Here is an 18,350-nt window from a genome sequence, read left to right as displayed (position 1 = left end):
AGTAACGCCCAGCTGGTATTCAGCGGGAACGTGTTCAATTCCCCTCGAAGCCTGATTTTTTTTAGCGATTTTCTCTTTTGCAATTACTTAAAATATAGTTAACTTGTGAAGATCAATTTAATACCAGACAAATTTTCCTCAATTTACTTTTACTTACCGACTTTAGGCACCATCAAGACGAGCAGGAAGATAACAGTAAAAGTGTTATTAATGATAGTCAAAGCTCCTGTGGTGATTCCTTCCGCTACTGGGTAAGTGGACTCTACCGTCAGCTCATAGAACAGAGGAATAGTACCACTGACGAAAAATCCTCCTAAAATACTGGATTTGTACAAGGCAGCTGAAATATCAAAAGTGCCAGACTTGTGATGAGTATTCTTTTTAAACAATTTCTATTAGTGATCCGCTATCGATGTTCAGTTAACACTCGTCGGTTAAAAAGTAAAGACAAAACTGTTACAACATTTGTCACAGAGGATGAAGTGACAAGGCACTACAACTGTACCATTGTCCTTGTGAAAACTAAATTAAAGTCTTCATTCCAAATAATTACATTTGCATTTTTTTTACAGACAATGCTTTTAAGGTTTTCGTTCTTACCGTCATCATATGCTATCATCCTTAGACAAAGAAGCGAGAACCACAAGAAACAACCTGCGGCTCCGAAGAACAGAACGAGCAGAAGGAGTTTCATTTTGCCGCCAAACAGATCTGCGCACCTTGCCAGGATTAAACCTGCTCCGATACCAGCTAATGTGGCGTAAAAACCGATCCAACCCGCCTCGTTCTGAAATAAAATAAGAAAATTGTAAATCAAATGAGAAAGACACACTGGTGTGATGTGTGGCGTGCTGATCAAGAACTTCGCGTTCGTCAAGGTCATTGGGCATACTTTCTCTTTCAGTGCCTCTCTCCATTCAGGAGAATCAATGGATACCAACTATGGAATGGAATTCCACCTTAGGGGGCCAGCAACGCCCCCTTCTCACTTCACCCAAAGGAAACTGGGTGGGCGCCGGCGGTGTAGACCTCTGGGTTTGCCGTGTGAGTCCTTGACTAGACTTGTTAATCAATAATATAAACGCTAATCGGTATCATTCTGTTCGCTAGCTCCGAAACAATTAACCATGCTAAAGATGGGTAGATTGATAGCCCGCTAAGCTATCAGTTTTGTGATAGAGTCGAAACAGCGAGTGGGAGTTTCTCCCGGCTTCGCCACTCGTTTTCACAGCTCCGCAGCAAAGCGCACACAAACCTACTGGCTACAGAGATTAGAAGATGGACTCACAAAACGCTCTGTCTCCCAGGACATCGTTTGACCCACATGAACTCACCTGTCCGATGGAGAAGGTCTCTAGATTAACTGCTAAGGAGGCACCCCAACCACTGTACACACCTACATATGAAAGCAAAGACAGCTCACAAAATCAAATACTAATCATTGGCGGCGTAAAATTCAGAAATGGAGAAAATCGCTAGTTACTCATTTTTCAAATAAAACAAAACTTGGAAGACAGTCATATTTCACTAGTTTAGGTCAGCATGGAGTAACAAAAACGTGTAACCAGTACCCATTATATAAATGGCGTTAGTTTAGAGCCAAGCGCAGGTTTTCTTGTCACGCCATTTCAGTGACAAGCTTGGTAAAATATTACCAATTGGTGAGAAAACACTACGAGAAATTTTTGACAAGTTCTTATTTCATCCGCTATTTAAGTAGGACACAGCATTACGTAAATCTTGGGGCTTGTGCTTACCAGTTGTGACTCCGTAAACCAGCGCAAGAGTCCAGAACTGCTTGTTCCTGTGTTACAAATAAGGCAAATAATTAGTTTTATCCTTCGATGTTCAGTGCTAGTTGAATATCCACGACTCTTTTGAGTGAATTTGGTTTTTCCTTTACTACTTCCTGGATGCTCGAGTAAATGATCAACTCTTAGACGAACAATCCTCAACAGAGCTAAATGTAGATAGTGAAAGGTAGAATTTTCAGGCCAGTTAAGTGAATGGAGCACATGCAAACTTGCAATATGCAAGACTACGAGGGGCTTAACGCTCGCACGAAGAGGGAGACAAAAAATAATATACAGATTTAGCCAAGCCTAAAAGCGGAGCTCGCATTTTTTTTTTCCCTCACGTCTCAAGGGCGCAACGCCCTGCCCCGGCCAGGACTATAACCCGGGTCGTCCGACTCGGAGCCCAGTGCACTAACCACTGGACTAAGCCGTGGCGTTGGCGTGCCCGCGGTACAGCGGTACAGTTGACCACGCATGTTAAAAGTAGCACCTTGTACGGTCGTACGGTCGTACAGTCGTACATCCAAATTTTCTCGGCTTGATGGGTTACTACTATTTTGTATAATTATGGGGCTACGCTCTGCGAGCTCCGCTATGAGCGGAGTACAAGTGGAATAGAGTAAATACGAAAACAGAGTGCAGTGTAGGGTTTAACATCAGTATGCAAATTCTCAATACTGTTCTCTGAGGTGCTGACAAGGAGAAGTTGTTTACTAATCAAGAGTCCCTTTGTTGGCGATCATTTCCTTTGATCTTGTGATTTTAAAGAGCGATTCACAGGTCATACTGTTGGGAGAAATTAGATTATTATCACTCTTGGGACTCAAAGGGTTAAGAACCGGGAAAGTAAGAAAAAGGTGGTATCTTACTTAAATATTTGTTTGGCGCCGGCGAAGAAGTCTTCTCGTTTTCTTCTCGCTGATTTACTTGGTGGTAGAGGAGGTTTGTTTGGGAAGTACATACAGACTAACAGGAAAAGAAACATAACAACGCCACATTCTGTAAAAAGAAAAAAATAATATGATGAAATTAGCAAATGTACAGGCTGGCTTGATAAAAAATAATAAACGCTGATTTTGTAAACTGAAGCTAACTCACCAACATATAGTAACGTCATTATTTCTTTTTTTCCGTCCTTGAGTAGTCGCTGTTTAGCTGAAAACAAGAAGGAACAAAGGAATTAAACAAACATGTAGCAGAAGTTTTCAAAATAAAAGTAACGATGACGATGATCACAACAATTGTAATAATGGTAAAAGTAGTAGAAAAGAAATACGGGATTGAAACAAATTTTATAACTAATGCCGGTTTTTCCTTTTTTTCTGTCGGATATCAAGAACATTACAGTTCATTTCTGACAAAATACATTTTGTGATAACAACGCGGAAGAGGTTTTAACGAACAGGAGATCAGCACTAAAACGTTTTAGATGGACGAGGACACCGTCCAGCACTAGCGCCGAAAACACGAGTCGTGGCCGCTTAAAATTCCTTGCTATGCAAGACAATTCCTTGCTATGCAAGACAATTCTTTGCTATGCATCACAGTAATATGCAATGGTAACTTCTGGAAACAAAGGCAAACTTTTGACAGGCATCAGCGAATTTGCCTGTTTCATAAACCTCTTAAACTTCCAAAACTGATTGACAAGTAACCATGTGCAATGCCAATACTAAATCAAGAAAACAGGTCGTGGAGCTTAACAGACTGGACAGATGAAGTTTATCATATTGATGTAACAAAAAAACTCTCTTAATGATTTTACAGGGTCATGTGTCTGAGCTGGAGGGGAGAGTGACAAATTTGACCCTTGGAGTCAAAACTGCTGATAAGAGTCGAAACACACCTTCTTCTAAATCGGGAGTTATCCCGATGCCTGCGGTTCGTTGATAAATAGCTTCAATTTCCCTGGGATGAAGCTTTCTTTCCCACACTGCTAACTCGTCATACGCAGCTTTTGAAAAAGCATAGACATTATTTGGTCTTCCGAGAGTGAACATCGTGAAATAACTCCTCTCGAGTTTGGTGGTTTTCCCCTTTGGGTCCCCACCCACATTAGAACCATTCGAGTAAATCACAAGTCCTTCACGCTCGTCCCACGTGAACGTCACGTGCGTCCAATTGCTACGTGGCGCGGAGAAGCTTCGTTTCCATAGCACCGTGCCGTTTTCTACTTTAATGGCCAAGTGGTCTTCCTTGTCGTAAGGAAAATCTTGATAAATTAAAAATCCTTTAAGACCATCTCTGTTTCCGCTGGTCCCCATGAAATACTGCAGACCGTTAGCGTCCAAGATTTCATATTTCATCCACAGCGCAACGGTAAAACCATTCGGGCACAGGGACGGGTCACTCACACAAGTGTTTATAAAAGGGCCAAGATTTACCCAAGCGCTTTTACCGTCAGTCATTAAACTCTGATTGACGACACCTTGTTCAGTGGTGCATTCATTGAATAAAAGTCCCTCCTTGTTCGTTTTAAATTCCCTGAGTCCTTTGTTGATTGTAACTCTCCTATAATCGTCAGGATTTCGTAAATTGGTGCTATTTTCCTTCCTGTCTTTTCTGATGGACTGGACATTTTGAATGCTGATGTTCAGATTGTCCAAAGGCCAATAGTACATAGCATCTCGGTATATAGATTCTAAAAGCCAACAAAAATAAAAAAAAAAGTTACTTTAAAGAATGCTCCTTCGGGCTACCACTGAGAAGGATGAAAAAAAGAGTTATTGTCTTTGAGTAATTAGGCTTTATCGTTTGTCACTCGATGTAATGACTTCCAATTAGGATCGCGACGTTCCGACTGCTTAGTGCAAGTTCTCGGCTTTCAGGCGATGAAGTCGAATAGTTTACATAGCCCTGAGAATTACAAGCATCTAATTTCTCTTTACTTTAAATCTTCTGATTGTTAACTTTAAACTTGAAAATCAAGGTAGCTCACACAAAGTTTTTAAAACTTTGCAAAAAACCGATTCATGTTTTGTTGATAACAACTATCCTGTCTTGCCGTTGAGCAGTTTCGTTTCTTACCTGAATATAAAGTGTTTCCATTGAGGTACAAATCTAGAGTATCACTATAAAAATCAAACCAACAAAAAGATATTAAAGTCTCTTTAAACACAAAAAAATACTTCTTAATAAATTTTAAACATAAAGCTATCGATGAATGGCTCTAGAGCTATGAAATTTGGAAACGAAATTTTATTTATCAAAAGCGAGTGAATAGATGTATGTAGTGAGAATTTTTAGTTTAATTGCGAAATCTCCTTTAGGTACTCGATGCACAAACCAAATGGACAAATGCCTACAAAACATAAAAAAATATTGGCCAAAAATTCTAAGCTATCTCTATCAGTCTATACGCAATAAAGGCTTACAAAGAAAGCTTTAAAAAACTAAAGGGGGTAAGTTTCTAAAGAGACTGTGGTACTGCGTCGGTGGGATAGTATAACAGGTAATTTAGTGTTAACAACTGAGTTGAAAACGTAAATTGGCCACCGTAAAGAGCTTAAAGACTGACGTTGCAAGCGATAGACGAAGGGCTAACGCTCGAAACGTGAGCCTTTAAACTCTTTACGGTGGACAATTAACGTTTCCAACTCAGTTGTTGACACTTACTTACATTTAAAAAACTAATTTTTTTTATTCTTTTACAAATATCTTTTTTAATTACCTGAGATTTTTCGACACGTTGCCTCTATCCGGTATTAACCTATCCAACTCATATTTAACATCTGTGACAACTAATGGGCCTATAACAAAAGATATGGCAACACCTAGCGACCCACACAACGCCGCAACCGCTGTTGAAGTAGTCCGCTGCTCAGATGGGAACCAAGTTGATGACAGGAGCGTGGGCGCAGCTTGAGTGACAGGACCCGCCAAACCATTCAACAGTTGACCGGCGCCCATAGACCTTAGCATAATAGTAATAAAAAAGAAGTTATTTGAATCGAAGTGGCACTATGGTTAACTCGTGGATATAATATGCAGAATATAATTACAATAATCAGTATTTGCGCCGCAAGCCAGTGATTTGTGAGTCCAAGAAACAAAATTGAGCCGTCATCTTGAGCCATCCCCCTCAAGTCAACATCCGGTCCGCCATCTTTAAATGCATTCTCTCCCCAGACCCTCTCCAAAGGCTGTGCTAACGCCACGCAAATTGCATATTGGGATCAATATCAGTATCTGGGCAACTGCCCACCTACCCCTCCCCTAATCCAACCCTAACTTGTCATCAATTGACTGTTGTTGGGTTAGGGGAGGGGTAGGTGGGCAGTTGCCCAGATGCTGATATTAATCCGCATATTGAATCCCCACCTTACTCCTAACTGTGCTTCGCGTATCCGCGGGTGAAAAATGATGTTTCGAGCGTCCAAGGTAAGGGGAATGCCTTATGAGAATCACATTGTTTTGCCCAAGAATGACTCGCTGATCTGGAAAAGGTTCGAAGTAAGTTCGAGTCGAGCCTTCAGATCAGCGGTTTACCATGTTAAACAATAAGGTCATGGAAAAATTGAGGTGTAAAGGGTTAACTGTCAGCTCTTTGCTTCCTCCTTATTGAAGATGCGGATATCGGAGAAAATTATATCCCCATCGAAAGGGTTCCAGCATACCGGTTGTTTGTAACTTAAGTTTAGTGACAAACTATTTTTGAAGAATTATTGACAATATTATCATCCTGGATGAAAAAAGACCAAAATTCCACGAGTTTCGATTTTGTGACAAATTATTTAGGTCACGACTCCCAAACTAAAGGAGACTATCTTCTTCTCCTTAAGCTGTGAAAAGAGGGAGCATGAATATTGCCGTCAAAAACCTTACCAGATAGCGTAGGACGGATCTGACGTCACACATCTTAATGCTGTTCCAACGAACATAAACGCACAAGAAATAAGAACACTCCGTCTTAGTCCTGTCAATTAAAAGGAACAGTGGCTGTTGACATCAATCAGATAACGCTTTGCGCTGGATAAATCTTTATCCGGTAGATAGTGCAGTAAGTTTTGTTAACACGTATCTGCTGGATAGCGTTAACTGCTCATTGAGCACCCAGATGTTAAGATGATTAGGTACATTCCCAAAAACTCCAAATTTTTTTCAAGTTTGACAAAGACGCGAGCTTAGTCGAACCGTTTATCAAGTGTTTCGGTTAAAGGACCCAACAAAAAATCCCTAATAGAAAGTAAAAACTTCCAAAAGTAAGAATCATTAAGTTAAATCATATTATGATATTCACAATTGGCAATTCATGTATCCTATCGACTCTCCTGTTTTCCTATCACATTGGCTTAGCCAAACCTCTCAGTTGAAGCAATATTTTCAAGGGTAAGAAACCAAGGGCAGGCGGAAAGGGAGGGATCCAGGTGTGCAGGTGACCCTCCCCACTCTGAAATCAATATGAAATCGCTTTGGCTTGCCCCTCATAACCTTCATAGGTTACAAAGAGTACATTAACATCTATCTGCCCTTGCTTCCAACATGTGCATTTAGAAGCTGCCAGGCACAAGTTCAAACCCCGCATAATCATAGAATTTACTATAATAATTTTGTTTGCAGTTCGCATACGAGGATCATCCTTTGAGATGTCACGCTAGGCCATCTTTCCAAAATAAGCTCTGCGTGACAACTTTAGCCCCTTAAATTCCAGATACGATTGGCGTTTTATTTCTCCCTAAAACATCCAAACCCTATATCATCGGTGAAGAATTACCTTTCTCATCCATCAACCAGGAGAAAAAAAACATTGAACATAAATAGGTGATAGGATCCATGCTAGCCAAGAAGGCGATTTCTGTGTTCGTCCAATTGAAAACCATTTTAGCGGTAGTAGCGATTGGCCCATACGTGTTCCACGCGCAGTACTGGCTAAAACTTATCACAGAGAATAACAACAGGATATAAAAACGTCTTTTGTAGCTTTTAACCTCTACTGGGGGATCATCTGTAAGGTAAGATCCTTTATCGTCCGTAAGGAGCACTGTATCGGATGAAAGGGAGTCTTCAGCACGTTCAGGTGAGTATCGCTGAAGATCTGCAGAGAGTAAAAGACAGAGAGAGAGAATTAAAAGTATTCATGTGCATCTGATTCGGTTGACGCGAACCTTTGCGGTACGTGAGAAAAGTAGACCCTTCCCAATTCTCCTTACTTTCTGCCATATAATTGTTATGATGTCACTTCAGAGAATTTAGTATTGGATCAACTAATAATCTCCTCATAAACATTTTTCGTTATTTTCATCATTTGTCAACTTGATATTGTATTGATATAGTGAGGAGAAATTCTGCCCTGGTCACTCATGGGAGTTGTAGGGTTAGGCCCACCAACAAAAACATTGTAGCTCAATTGAAGTAAACACTCAAGAGAGACATTTTTCTTCGTCCAACACTCGCTTGTGACCTATTTTAAGTCTACATTTTACCGTCAGATTTTCTAACGTTAGTCAAGGCAGTCGACACTTAAAAAACAAACCAAAAAAACTAAAGGCAAAATATTGCCTTTTGTGACAGCATACCACCCAGGGGTTAAACATTTAAAACAAATACTGATTCAAGAATGGAACCTCATCCAAAATCAGCCACTGCTGAAAACAATTTACAAAACGCCTCCGATTATATCATACAAAAGAGGTAAATCGCTCAAAGACATACTCGTCAGAGCGAAGCTTTAATTAAAGGCCTTTGCGTCGCAAACGTAAAACCACACAGGGGAGTCTGTGTAGGCCTGTCTATGACCTTTTCAATCAGCAAATTTTAAAGGTCATTTATATTTTCTGCACATTTTACATTTCAAGGTGGCGCCGTAAGTTTGTTTGAGAGAGCAGTTCAAAGCCTTTGATTGGACTTTAGTAATAATTGGAGGGCTGGAGTATATTTTTGCACCAAAACAACGGTGAATTATGACGCATGTTTTATTCACAAAATTCTTAGAGTTGACTTAGGCGTAGAATTTGTCAACTCTGGTGGGCAGAGTGCTTTGAGAGCCGTTTCCCTTGACCAACTAATTCAGCCAGATTGATTATAAAACTGAAAACCAAAACTCCATGACGAATTTTTTGATTATAAGGCACTGCAACAAATTACTTCATTTAAACAGGAGCTGTAAATAATTAACAATTTTAACTTTCTCGAAGTGGTGACTGCGCCTGCAATTTTCAGGAGAGATTGGGTAGTTTAGCAACAGGGTTTTTGCAACAACGAACGTGATTCCTTGACGAGAATCAGACTATTTTCCTTGAAAAATGTCTTCTCAATCTTGCTACTCAATCAGAATGGCAGGGTTTTTTACAAAGAAACAGCGATCGAACACTCAGTCTCCTTCGAAAGTCTTTCGGGTTTTTTTCCTCGCGAATTGTCACGCACCGTTTCGTGACAACCGAAAAAAAACTTCTGACTAATATTTTTGTTTCTTTCTTGTTTTAATTTTAATTTTTCACCACGCGTACCTTGAACGTGAGTACACTTCTTGGGTTTATAATCTTCCCTTCTCACCCAGGGATCGTCAAAATCGACTTCCACTGATTCATTCTCTTCTGGATCTAGAAATGACTTGCGGTCCTCAGATTTTGAGCCGGTTGGGTACATCTTGGAACCCCTGTCTGATACCAGCACGGAGCCTGTGAGAGAGATAACAATAAAAGTAAAAATGAAAAATCACCGTTCTGAGGCGAATAGTAAATTTTGTGAGTGACAATTGTATCAAAGTAGTTGAAAAGCTAAAAGGAACATTTCCAGAAATCATCAGTAGGCCAGAAAATCCACTCTTGAAGCTTAAGTTAAGATGCTTTAAATGCTTAATTACGGGTACCTGTGAAAAATAAATCACCAAAATAAAACTCCATAAACAAAACTGCCGGGTCTTACATGACCCTACAAGGTCTTTCATCAGGCATTTACATGCACAACATATCATCGAAAAAAACTTCAAAAACCGACCTTTCGATTATGACGCGAAACTATGAAAACACCCCATGATTTGTTTGCCACACAAGCGATAAGATATTTCGTTGGTGTGTTAAGATGCAATTAGTTGCAACAAGCGCTTCCAAGGTAATTGAACTTAATTTTGCACGCACGCAATGCTCAAACAAAAAATTTATATATATTTATTATATAAAACGATTTTCTTAAGAACAAGGATCATGTGGTGAAGTTTCTGGATCATTCCATGTCTTTCACGGTGAGTTAAATATAAACTGAACAGATGAATAAATTGGACTGATAAAAAATAAACCTTACCAATGAATATTTTTGACTGATATCAAAACTAGATGAAAACAACTCGGATATTTGCTCAAAGTACTTAAACTAAAAAAGCTCATGAAAGTTTTTCGATCTTTAAAGGAAGCTTACTCACGCAAATCGACGTACAAAGTTCACTATTTGAAATGCTAAAATTAATCCATTACACTCTATTCCTGTTCAGAAACATGTATGCTATTATATAATACTTATTACGGCTGTTTTCCCACCGAAGCAAATCTGTATGGAATTATATTCTTACCCCTATAGGCAGAAAACCTTCCTTTACAAGCATACTAAAGTTTTTAGGTCAAAAATTTGTTTCAATTCGGTGAAAAGAGTACGAAACCGGCATTTTAAAATTTTCTATTTAAAATTACGCAGGCAAAATCGTCGACACGAAAATTGCAAATCTAATGTTTTTCACACAGCTAAACTTAATCTGAGGGTTTCTTTAGAAAGGAAAAGTTATAATTTCAAATCCAGAATATTTACCCGATGAAAGATTCCGGTTCTTTCACAAAGTACGCCTTCGGGAGATTACAGGAAATCCATTGTCAAAAGCAAATCTATTTCTTAGCTTGTCTTTGCCACAACGCTCCAACGCCTCGTATCATCAGTCCTACAAAACTTTGCCCTGTTAATCCGATTCAAAAATCCTTTGCATTTATTCCACGAAATAATCCTTAGTCCTGACAGTATTCGGCAGATTGTTGTTGCGGAACAAAGGCTTAGATTATTTTTTCCCCGAAGCAGATATTGTTCTAAATTTGCATGGAAAGGGCGAAACAAGTTGTGAAAACAGAAGATGATTGACAGCAATAGTAAGAGGAAAGTTTTGATTGGTCATTTCAACAAAGAGCGGGCTTTCCACGTGTGACCTGCGTGATGACGCAACCGTTATTTTTGTCACGCAAACAATCATTAAAAACGTTCCTAAAAGCGAACAATCATCTCACAACTTATATACGGGAATCGTTATGGAGAATCCACCAAAAATCCCACGAAGTGAGTTCCAACGTGATTCTAGAAATGCTAGTTTCTCATTAAATCGATAATCGACAGATTTCCTAAGGCCTTGGCCTGCAGATATCAATATCCAAGGACTGTCAAGAATGGCATTAATGAGAATTAAGATTTTGAACTGTGTTAATTCTTGATCTAACTGAGACGAATTAATGACACTTACCAGTATTTTAAATTTAATCTCAGTTAAGAATTATTTTTAAACTTCACAGCTAGTGTCTAAATGGTACTCAAGATTAAGAGTGTTTCATGGTAACGGCCGCTTAATCATTTTCAGGGGGCGGCGTCTGTCAGATGTTTTTGTCCGTGCTAAGCGCGGAAAACATTCAGAACGAACTAGATTTGAATGAAAATCTGCATATCATTGATAAACCGCCTGTTGAGTTGAGTACGGACTACTGACTATGGAATCGGAGTGAGGGGTAAAGCATTATTTATCAATTACGCGGGGAAAGTTATTACAAAGGCTCTCCGATTATCAAGAGAAGACGTAGTGAAATGTCCGCTTTTCCAAGGTCATACTAACCTAACACAAAAAGCCTCCGACAAAACGTTAAATTGAACGTAAAAAAAGCTTTTAACCCCTCCAGGCTTGGTCAACCATAACACGTAATCATTGCGCAGACATATTTAAGCGTTTAAGGTCCACTTCGTGTTACTTTTTTCGTTACATTTGACGATGGGTTATGGTACACTATCTGCACTATGGTTGTTAGACATCTAATTTACCAAGTAAGCCGGAAAAGTTTGGAAATGTTTTTAAGTTCTTCACTGATATGCTGAACTGACCTTGGAATTTAGACTCTATTTTTTTAGTTAAATCTTGAATCAAATCAAATATTTCTAGCCTACGGCTAGTGGTTCGGTTGAGTTTTGAACTTTACCAAATTTGCGTAATGCCATTTCACAATCTGTGAGAGTGTTGAAACTGTTTTTATTTTAGAAAGAGAAGGAAACGTCAGATAAATTTTCCAGTTTATGGCTGATTTTGTTTCGTAACGTAAGTGAGAAAAACTTGCGCATGTTCAAGGAGCGAAGAATCAAATCATGTGTCCTGCGTTCAGGTCCTTTGCTATTTGTTTGAAATGCTCAATAGTCGAACCAAAACACGAAAAACAACAGGAAAGTGCGCGACCTTTCAGTTTCATCTACTACTAATGCTACACTAAGTAGAAAATCTCTTTCAAGTGACAGTTTTCACTTCCTCTCCCCGCTTCGTAATCCTTTTGTATTCACGTGCGGAGCGCGTGCTTTCACAAATTAGTTAATCACGTTAACCAAAGAAATCTAACCTTGACATTGGAGAACTGACGTGAACATTGTTCGCGTACTTTTAGTTCGTTTTCGCAGAGTTTTAGTTAGATGTTTTGGAAATTAGTTAGATTGCTTGGAAATTTACGATGTTTCGGAGTTTTTTTTATGCAAATCTTGTGGTTCATTTAACATTGACAATTTTTATGTACATTTTTCATGTTTCATTGACAAGTTTACCCAAGGTGTAGTATAAAATATTGCAATAAATGCAACCTGTAGTTCTAAAGAAATAACTCCTTTCAAAACATTCTTAGGCAGGGCAAAACGTTTTGTAGGTGTCACGCAAGGCTGCATTTCGGAAAATGAAGGCATCAAAAGGAAGCAGTCTAAGACATGAACTGTCGCATCATACGAAAAAATCTGTGGTTTGCAAGTATATTCTAACTAGTATTTCCTAGTTTGTAAAAACTCTGCAATTAGTTACTTCTGAGAAATTATAGTGTTACGCGAGTGTTTCAATCTTGGTGATACATTATCACAGTGATTGTTAGTGTCGAACTGTAATCCTAAGTTACCTTTCTAATGTATTGTTCCAAAGGTCAAGAATCATCCAGTATTGTTGTAATCATATTATACTTAGATTAAAAAAAAGAAAAAGAAAAAGAAATCGTACCATTTGTGGAGGAAGCCCGTACAGATGATTCGTTTGGCGACATCGACGCCTGCACATGTTGAAGTGAATCGGTGGTCGGCGACGGTTCACTCGCGCGCTCCAGAACTTCGCCTGCAACGGTCGCTCTGCTTTTATTTTTCTTCCGCTGGGTTGACAGCACTTCCCCTTCGCATTGTTGAAGAAATGCCTTGAACATTTCTTCATCTTTTCTTTTTATTCTTACAGTTATCTACATCCAGTATTTGGAAACAGACATGAAATTACGCAATGGCAATTTTGAGCGATGGCGAAGCGAATCATTTCGAATTTCAAATTTACCGCCAAAAACTAAGACGGTTTCGTTCGGAGGAAGGTAATACAAACCTCAACAAATTCTTCCATTTTGATGAAAACGTAGAAATTTAACGAGAAATGCGCCTCTGGTCAGTGCCTTGCATTGACTGCAGCTCAAGCTGTTTTGAAGTTCTGTATGCCACGACGGTTGATTGACAAATGATCCAGAGGTACCCAAGGCACCTCTCCTTTTATAGCGCGCCTTCGTGTTTAATACACATTTTTACGGAGTTTGGAACCTAGTCTCTTTTTTCGGAAATGGATATTTTAAAATTTGAGGGAGAAACTCGTGCGTGTTCAAGGAGCGAAGAATCAATTCGTGTTGCTCGCGTTCAAGGCCTCTGCTCTTTGCTTGAAATGCTCAACAGCCGAATCAAAACACGAAAAAATGTGCAGGAAAATGAGCCACCTTTCAGTTTCATCAATTACTGACGCAAGCATTCAGCAATCTCAAGATATCGTTTTGAACATTTACTTCACTGGTGTATTGAAAACCATCTAAAAATCAGTGTTGCATCCAAGATTACATATTTCTGTCACAAAACTCACCCCAAGGCTACTTCGATGAAAAAATAAGTGGGACATACAAACCTTTCTTTACAGTAGACACCATCGGTGACAAATTGCATTTGACTTCATTCGCCTCATTTAACGGAGCAACGCTTGAGCGCATTTTGTAGAAAAAACGACGAAATTGTCCTTAAATTCTCGCAAAAAGAGAGTAGCTCTCATCCATCGAGTTTCATCGCGATACTCGCATTCGTAGCCATTCAATCTATGGAAGACCCGACAATGAATATGACTAATTCAGCTACTAATTTCTTAATTAGTATTCATGATTTTCATGACGTCATAATTATTTATATGGCATCATTAAGGGATGTTGACATGGAGGTGGGGACCCCAGGTAGGTGAGGTAACCCGCCTAGGTGGGGTAACCCGCTTGTTCATATAATTTCTTATTTTATCTTGATCACGTTTACATGAAAGGTGGGGTGACCCGCCTAGGCGGGTTGCCCGGTCTGCCAGGTTGAGTAACCCTGTCAGCCGGGGTGACAATTTGCCATGTAAACGTCCCAAGGTGGGGTGACCCGTCTAGCCGGGGACGCTTTCATGGCAAAAAACTCGAAAGTGAAACACGTATGTTTTAAAACTTTGTACATTTCTTAGCCGTCTCACGCCAGAAATCATCAGAAACCGCAACGGACACACAAAGAGTGTAAAATGTTCACATTTCGAAATATTTAGCGTTGTAAATCGACCATATTTCAAACTATTCCTTATAACGTACCAAGTTAACGGTTCCTCGCGTAACCTAACACCGCGTAACACAACGCGTGACACTTTCATGAATAAATACATATACATACGTATCCGGGAATTAATCTTTCGTCTTTCTCGAGACGTGAGCATGGGATGCCTTTGCTCAAACTCCCTAATTGGAAGCGCAACAACAGCCTCAGCACAACGGGGTTGTAAGATTGTATGTAGACGCGTTTTATTTTTCGACCACGGCTAGGCGGGTTACCTCACCTACCAGTGGTCCCCCACCTCCGTGTAAAAAGGCCCTAAAAAAACGGCCGTTGTGTTTAATTTTCGAAAAGCGCCGCGAGGGAATTGTGCACACAACAGGAGATACAGTTTTGTAGGAGGAAATTCTTGTAAGTCTACAAGTAAGACATTTCAAGATATCAAAGCCTATTTATTATGTAAATTTTATGCATTTCTTAATTGAGAAAAATAAATCTCTTACGAGATAAGTTGGCCTAGTTTATGCGCTGAAAACACTGTGCTAATATTCAAAATAATTCGAGAGATCTTTGAAGACGTTTCCTCTTCAACAGCGATTTTTTATTTTAATCGACAGAGATGAAAAAAAAAAAAAAAAAAAAAAAAAAAAAAAAAGAAAAGAAAAGAAAAAAAATGGCGAGACTTCCACCTTAACCCAGCTTGCGCACGGCCATTTTTATTTCGTCTTTATCGGGAACTCATTTCACACAGAGTACGTGCTATCATTTGGGATCAAACCTGGCTTATGCTCTTTCCCACACATCAGATCATATAGAGAATATTGAATTTTATGATTATGTCAAGGACTTCCGTTTCAGTTTAAACTATTTTTAGTCGCTTTAAAAGGCCGCGACGAGAACAAAAAAGTTCTCGCTCTTAAAACTCTGAATGTCAAAGATTCGAGAACGTTGGATATTGGTATTGTTTTTTTTTTATTTAACCTTCACCTTCGCTTGCCTGCCACGTGCCAAGGTGTGGAATTCTAACTGTATAGACAGGTGATAATTTTCCACTTAATATGTTATCAGCCTCAGTTAAATTTACGGAGACTGCTCGCAACGATTTTGAGACATTCTTTTTGATAGTCACCAAATATTGACTGTTCCATGCAGTCAGTGTATAGGAAATCAGTAAGAACTGGAATTTATTTAAAATATAACTTTATGCCCGATTCATTCTTTTCAGTCATCTCGTAACTGTTAAGGAAAAATCGAGATGTTTTGCGAATCTTGACGTTATCTGTGCACCAAAAAAGTCGCACTGTGTCACAACATTTAATGCTGCAAGTAAGATCTAACAGTGGAAAAAATTATCATAGATAAGCAGAAATAACCAGTTCGAGCAGTCAGTCACAATTTGATTGAGAATAAGAACAAAATCAGATTATCTCGCTTGAAATGATGCGAATTTATTGCAGTATTTTCAAGTTGGTTTTTAGGTCTATGAAATATTAATCCTTGAATTTCAACTAGACTTTATTCACCGATTTCGGAAAGTTATGACGTGCTCAGACGCAAAATGAAAATTTTCAGAAAAACGTTTGGCTGAGGAAAGAAAAGCACTTTGACCCATGCACAATCAGCCTGTCACGATTACTTACGTCAGAAGACTTAGTTTTAAAAAACTTGCCCGGGATCGTGATGTCATTCGAATGACTGTCAATGCCGAGGTCACAGAAGGAAGGCGTCACGGACCAATCAAACACAATCACGTTTTTGATGGACACTGAGGTCAGTTGTAAAGATTGAGTAACAACCGCTAAGGGCTGCGGCATGATATTAAACCAACATGAATCGTACTAATGTTTTTTAACAGGATATGCCAAAGAGGAAACGCTACCCACATAGCTTGTGAACTTTGATCTAAAATCACTTAGGAATTTGCAGAACAGAATTCACAAGTTTTAATTGAGCAAAGCTGAAGAGTCTGTTTGACTCATTGAAAAAGCCCCCTGTTAAAATAAAGGAGTACCTCCCGCGATTTTTCACGTGCACAATATTTCATATTGAATGGAAGGCTGACAACAGAACAGAATATTGCTTTCTTTTAACACCAAATCCTACCAAAGAGGTATTTTCTTCTACTTTCAATTGGATTCTGGACCTTGTACCACACATAACGGATGTCAAAAATCAGACAAAGCGGAAAATCAGAAATTCCGATCTCAAACAAAGACAAATTGTAAAGAACATAAACTTGCGCTCTGTAACATAACAACCACGTGACTCTATGTAAGGAAACACTCGCTGACGGTATGGTTTCACTTGGAATTTTTAACAACAGAACGAGACGGTTTATTTTGACAATTTTTTTCAATAAAATTCCTTTTTAACAGGTTCACGGTTTTAAAGGGCATCGATCAAATAGTTTGAGAACAAACAATTGATAACAGAAAGATAATGTGACTGGAAATGTGAAGAGTGAAACAATTCAACGTCATTCCTGGTCGCTGCCAAATTGTCGTTGCTGTTTTTCCACGTGAAAAGAACGTGGAACGAAGTGGGATGTTGTCGAAAGATTATCCGTAATGTTGCCGCTGCCTAAGAATTCTCTGGTATGTTTTTTCGTCTGAGTAAGGCAATAAGAAAAAGAAAAATTTCCAGCGTTAGCGAAGCCAATTTCATATCTCCGCACCTGACAGGTCAATCAAAAGCCTTCTCAAAAGAAATGACAGCCATTTCGAGCTTTAAAAACACCGACCTCAAATTTTTTCAAGAAACAAGAATCACTAGGGTTTTCCTTTTTAATGTTGACGCGATCTTTGACCGCATAAGAATAGAATTTTGCGTTTGATGTGAAGTTTAACTCACATTTTGCGCACGCAACATCTGTTTCGAGTACGTCGCGCCCGGTCAGTCTAAAGTTATTGTAGGAAACAATGTCACATCTCTTACTCCGCGAGTGGTTTTACCTTATGTCTTTCATACATGACAAATACATTAACGATTTTACTCCCAGCCGTTAAATTAAAGAAGGCGTTCTGAGGTGGCTCTGGAAAAGCGAAATATGGAATCCAGTGTTAGATAAAAACAAAAACAAGAAAAAAAAACACGAAAAGGGTTTACAGAGAATTCAGAATGGAAACCAAGTGTTGAACCTCAGGGAAACGCTGTGAACAAAGAAAACCCGCGAAGATGTTTCTAACGACGTTAAGAAAGTGTGGGTGTTTAGGGAAGGAAGGGTATGTGACCTTTAATAATATTATTCTCTCTTACAATACAAATAATCCGCAGGGTATAGATTAGAGCTATCAACAAATCTTCTCGAGCCTCAACTCGCATGACGTTGTGAATGCTGACAGGTTTTGTCTGTTTCTTTTTATCTTATAAAAACAAAGATTTTTTTTCTGATTCGTCCATCGATTTCTCCGACTCGTAACAAAGGCTCTCTAATTCTGAAGAAAAGTTAGCCATAAAAATAGCGAATTTTATACCAAATAGGTTTTCACAAACACCTGTAATCTTACAAATCCCTGCACAGCAACGATTGTGCAATTTAGAAGACCATTAATAAGCTAAAATACTCACGCTTAAGACTAAAGTATTTCCAACTTTTATCGGGTATGTTTTCAATGTAAACGCAGACTGTCAAGAGCTTTCTTAACAGTAGAGCGCGGTATAAACACTATTCCTGAATCCGTGATCTAACATTTCCCGTTTCCCTCGACATTTTCCGCTCCCTGGGGAACACAGTAGGACATTAATAGGGTTTTACCGATTAATGACAAAGGTTTCGAG

General features: G+C 39.0%; 1 protein-coding gene across 8 annotated transcripts in view; it reads right to left on the bottom strand.

Annotated features, from left to right (window-relative positions):
- The window catches only part of LOC113678599 (solute carrier family 49 member 4 homolog), a 29,055-nt gene that overhangs the window by 1,665 nt on the left and 9,040 nt on the right, over nucleotides 1–18,350 (bottom strand). For 5 of the 8 annotated variants that reach the window (XM_089211432.1, XM_089211428.1, XM_089211427.1 and 2 more), the window contains exons 3-14: nucleotides 9,242–9,412; nucleotides 7,510–7,830; nucleotides 6,621–6,711; nucleotides 5,467–5,709; nucleotides 4,824–4,867; nucleotides 3,643–4,437; nucleotides 2,895–2,951; nucleotides 2,666–2,795; nucleotides 1,758–1,804; nucleotides 1,335–1,396; nucleotides 601–787; nucleotides 158–340 (exon numbers count right to left, since the gene is read on the bottom strand). In XM_089211432.1, coding sequence (XP_089067558.1) covers nucleotides 158–340; nucleotides 601–787; nucleotides 1,335–1,396; nucleotides 1,758–1,804; nucleotides 2,666–2,795; nucleotides 2,895–2,951; nucleotides 3,643–4,437; nucleotides 4,824–4,867; nucleotides 5,467–5,709; nucleotides 6,621–6,711; nucleotides 7,510–7,830; nucleotides 9,242–9,412 — 2,331 coding nt within the window. Of the gene's footprint in view, nucleotides 1–157; nucleotides 341–600; nucleotides 788–1,334; nucleotides 1,397–1,757; nucleotides 1,805–2,665; nucleotides 2,796–2,894; nucleotides 2,952–3,642; nucleotides 4,438–4,823; nucleotides 4,868–5,466; nucleotides 5,710–6,620; nucleotides 6,712–7,509; nucleotides 7,831–9,241; nucleotides 9,413–9,731; nucleotides 9,881–10,532; nucleotides 10,814–13,914; nucleotides 14,170–18,350 lie in introns of those variants that run through there. The other 3 variants (XM_089211431.1, XM_089211433.1, XM_089211434.1) reach the window with 3 other exon arrangements.

Source organism: Pocillopora damicornis, chromosome 7 (assembly GCF_964200805.1).
Source record: "Pocillopora damicornis chromosome 7, jaPocDami1.2, whole genome shotgun sequence".
In the NCBI taxonomy this organism is placed as follows: domain Eukaryota; kingdom Metazoa; phylum Cnidaria; class Anthozoa; order Scleractinia; family Pocilloporidae; genus Pocillopora; species Pocillopora damicornis.
Note: the sequence above shows the minus strand (reverse complement) of the source record. Positions and strands in the feature narration are given on the sequence as shown.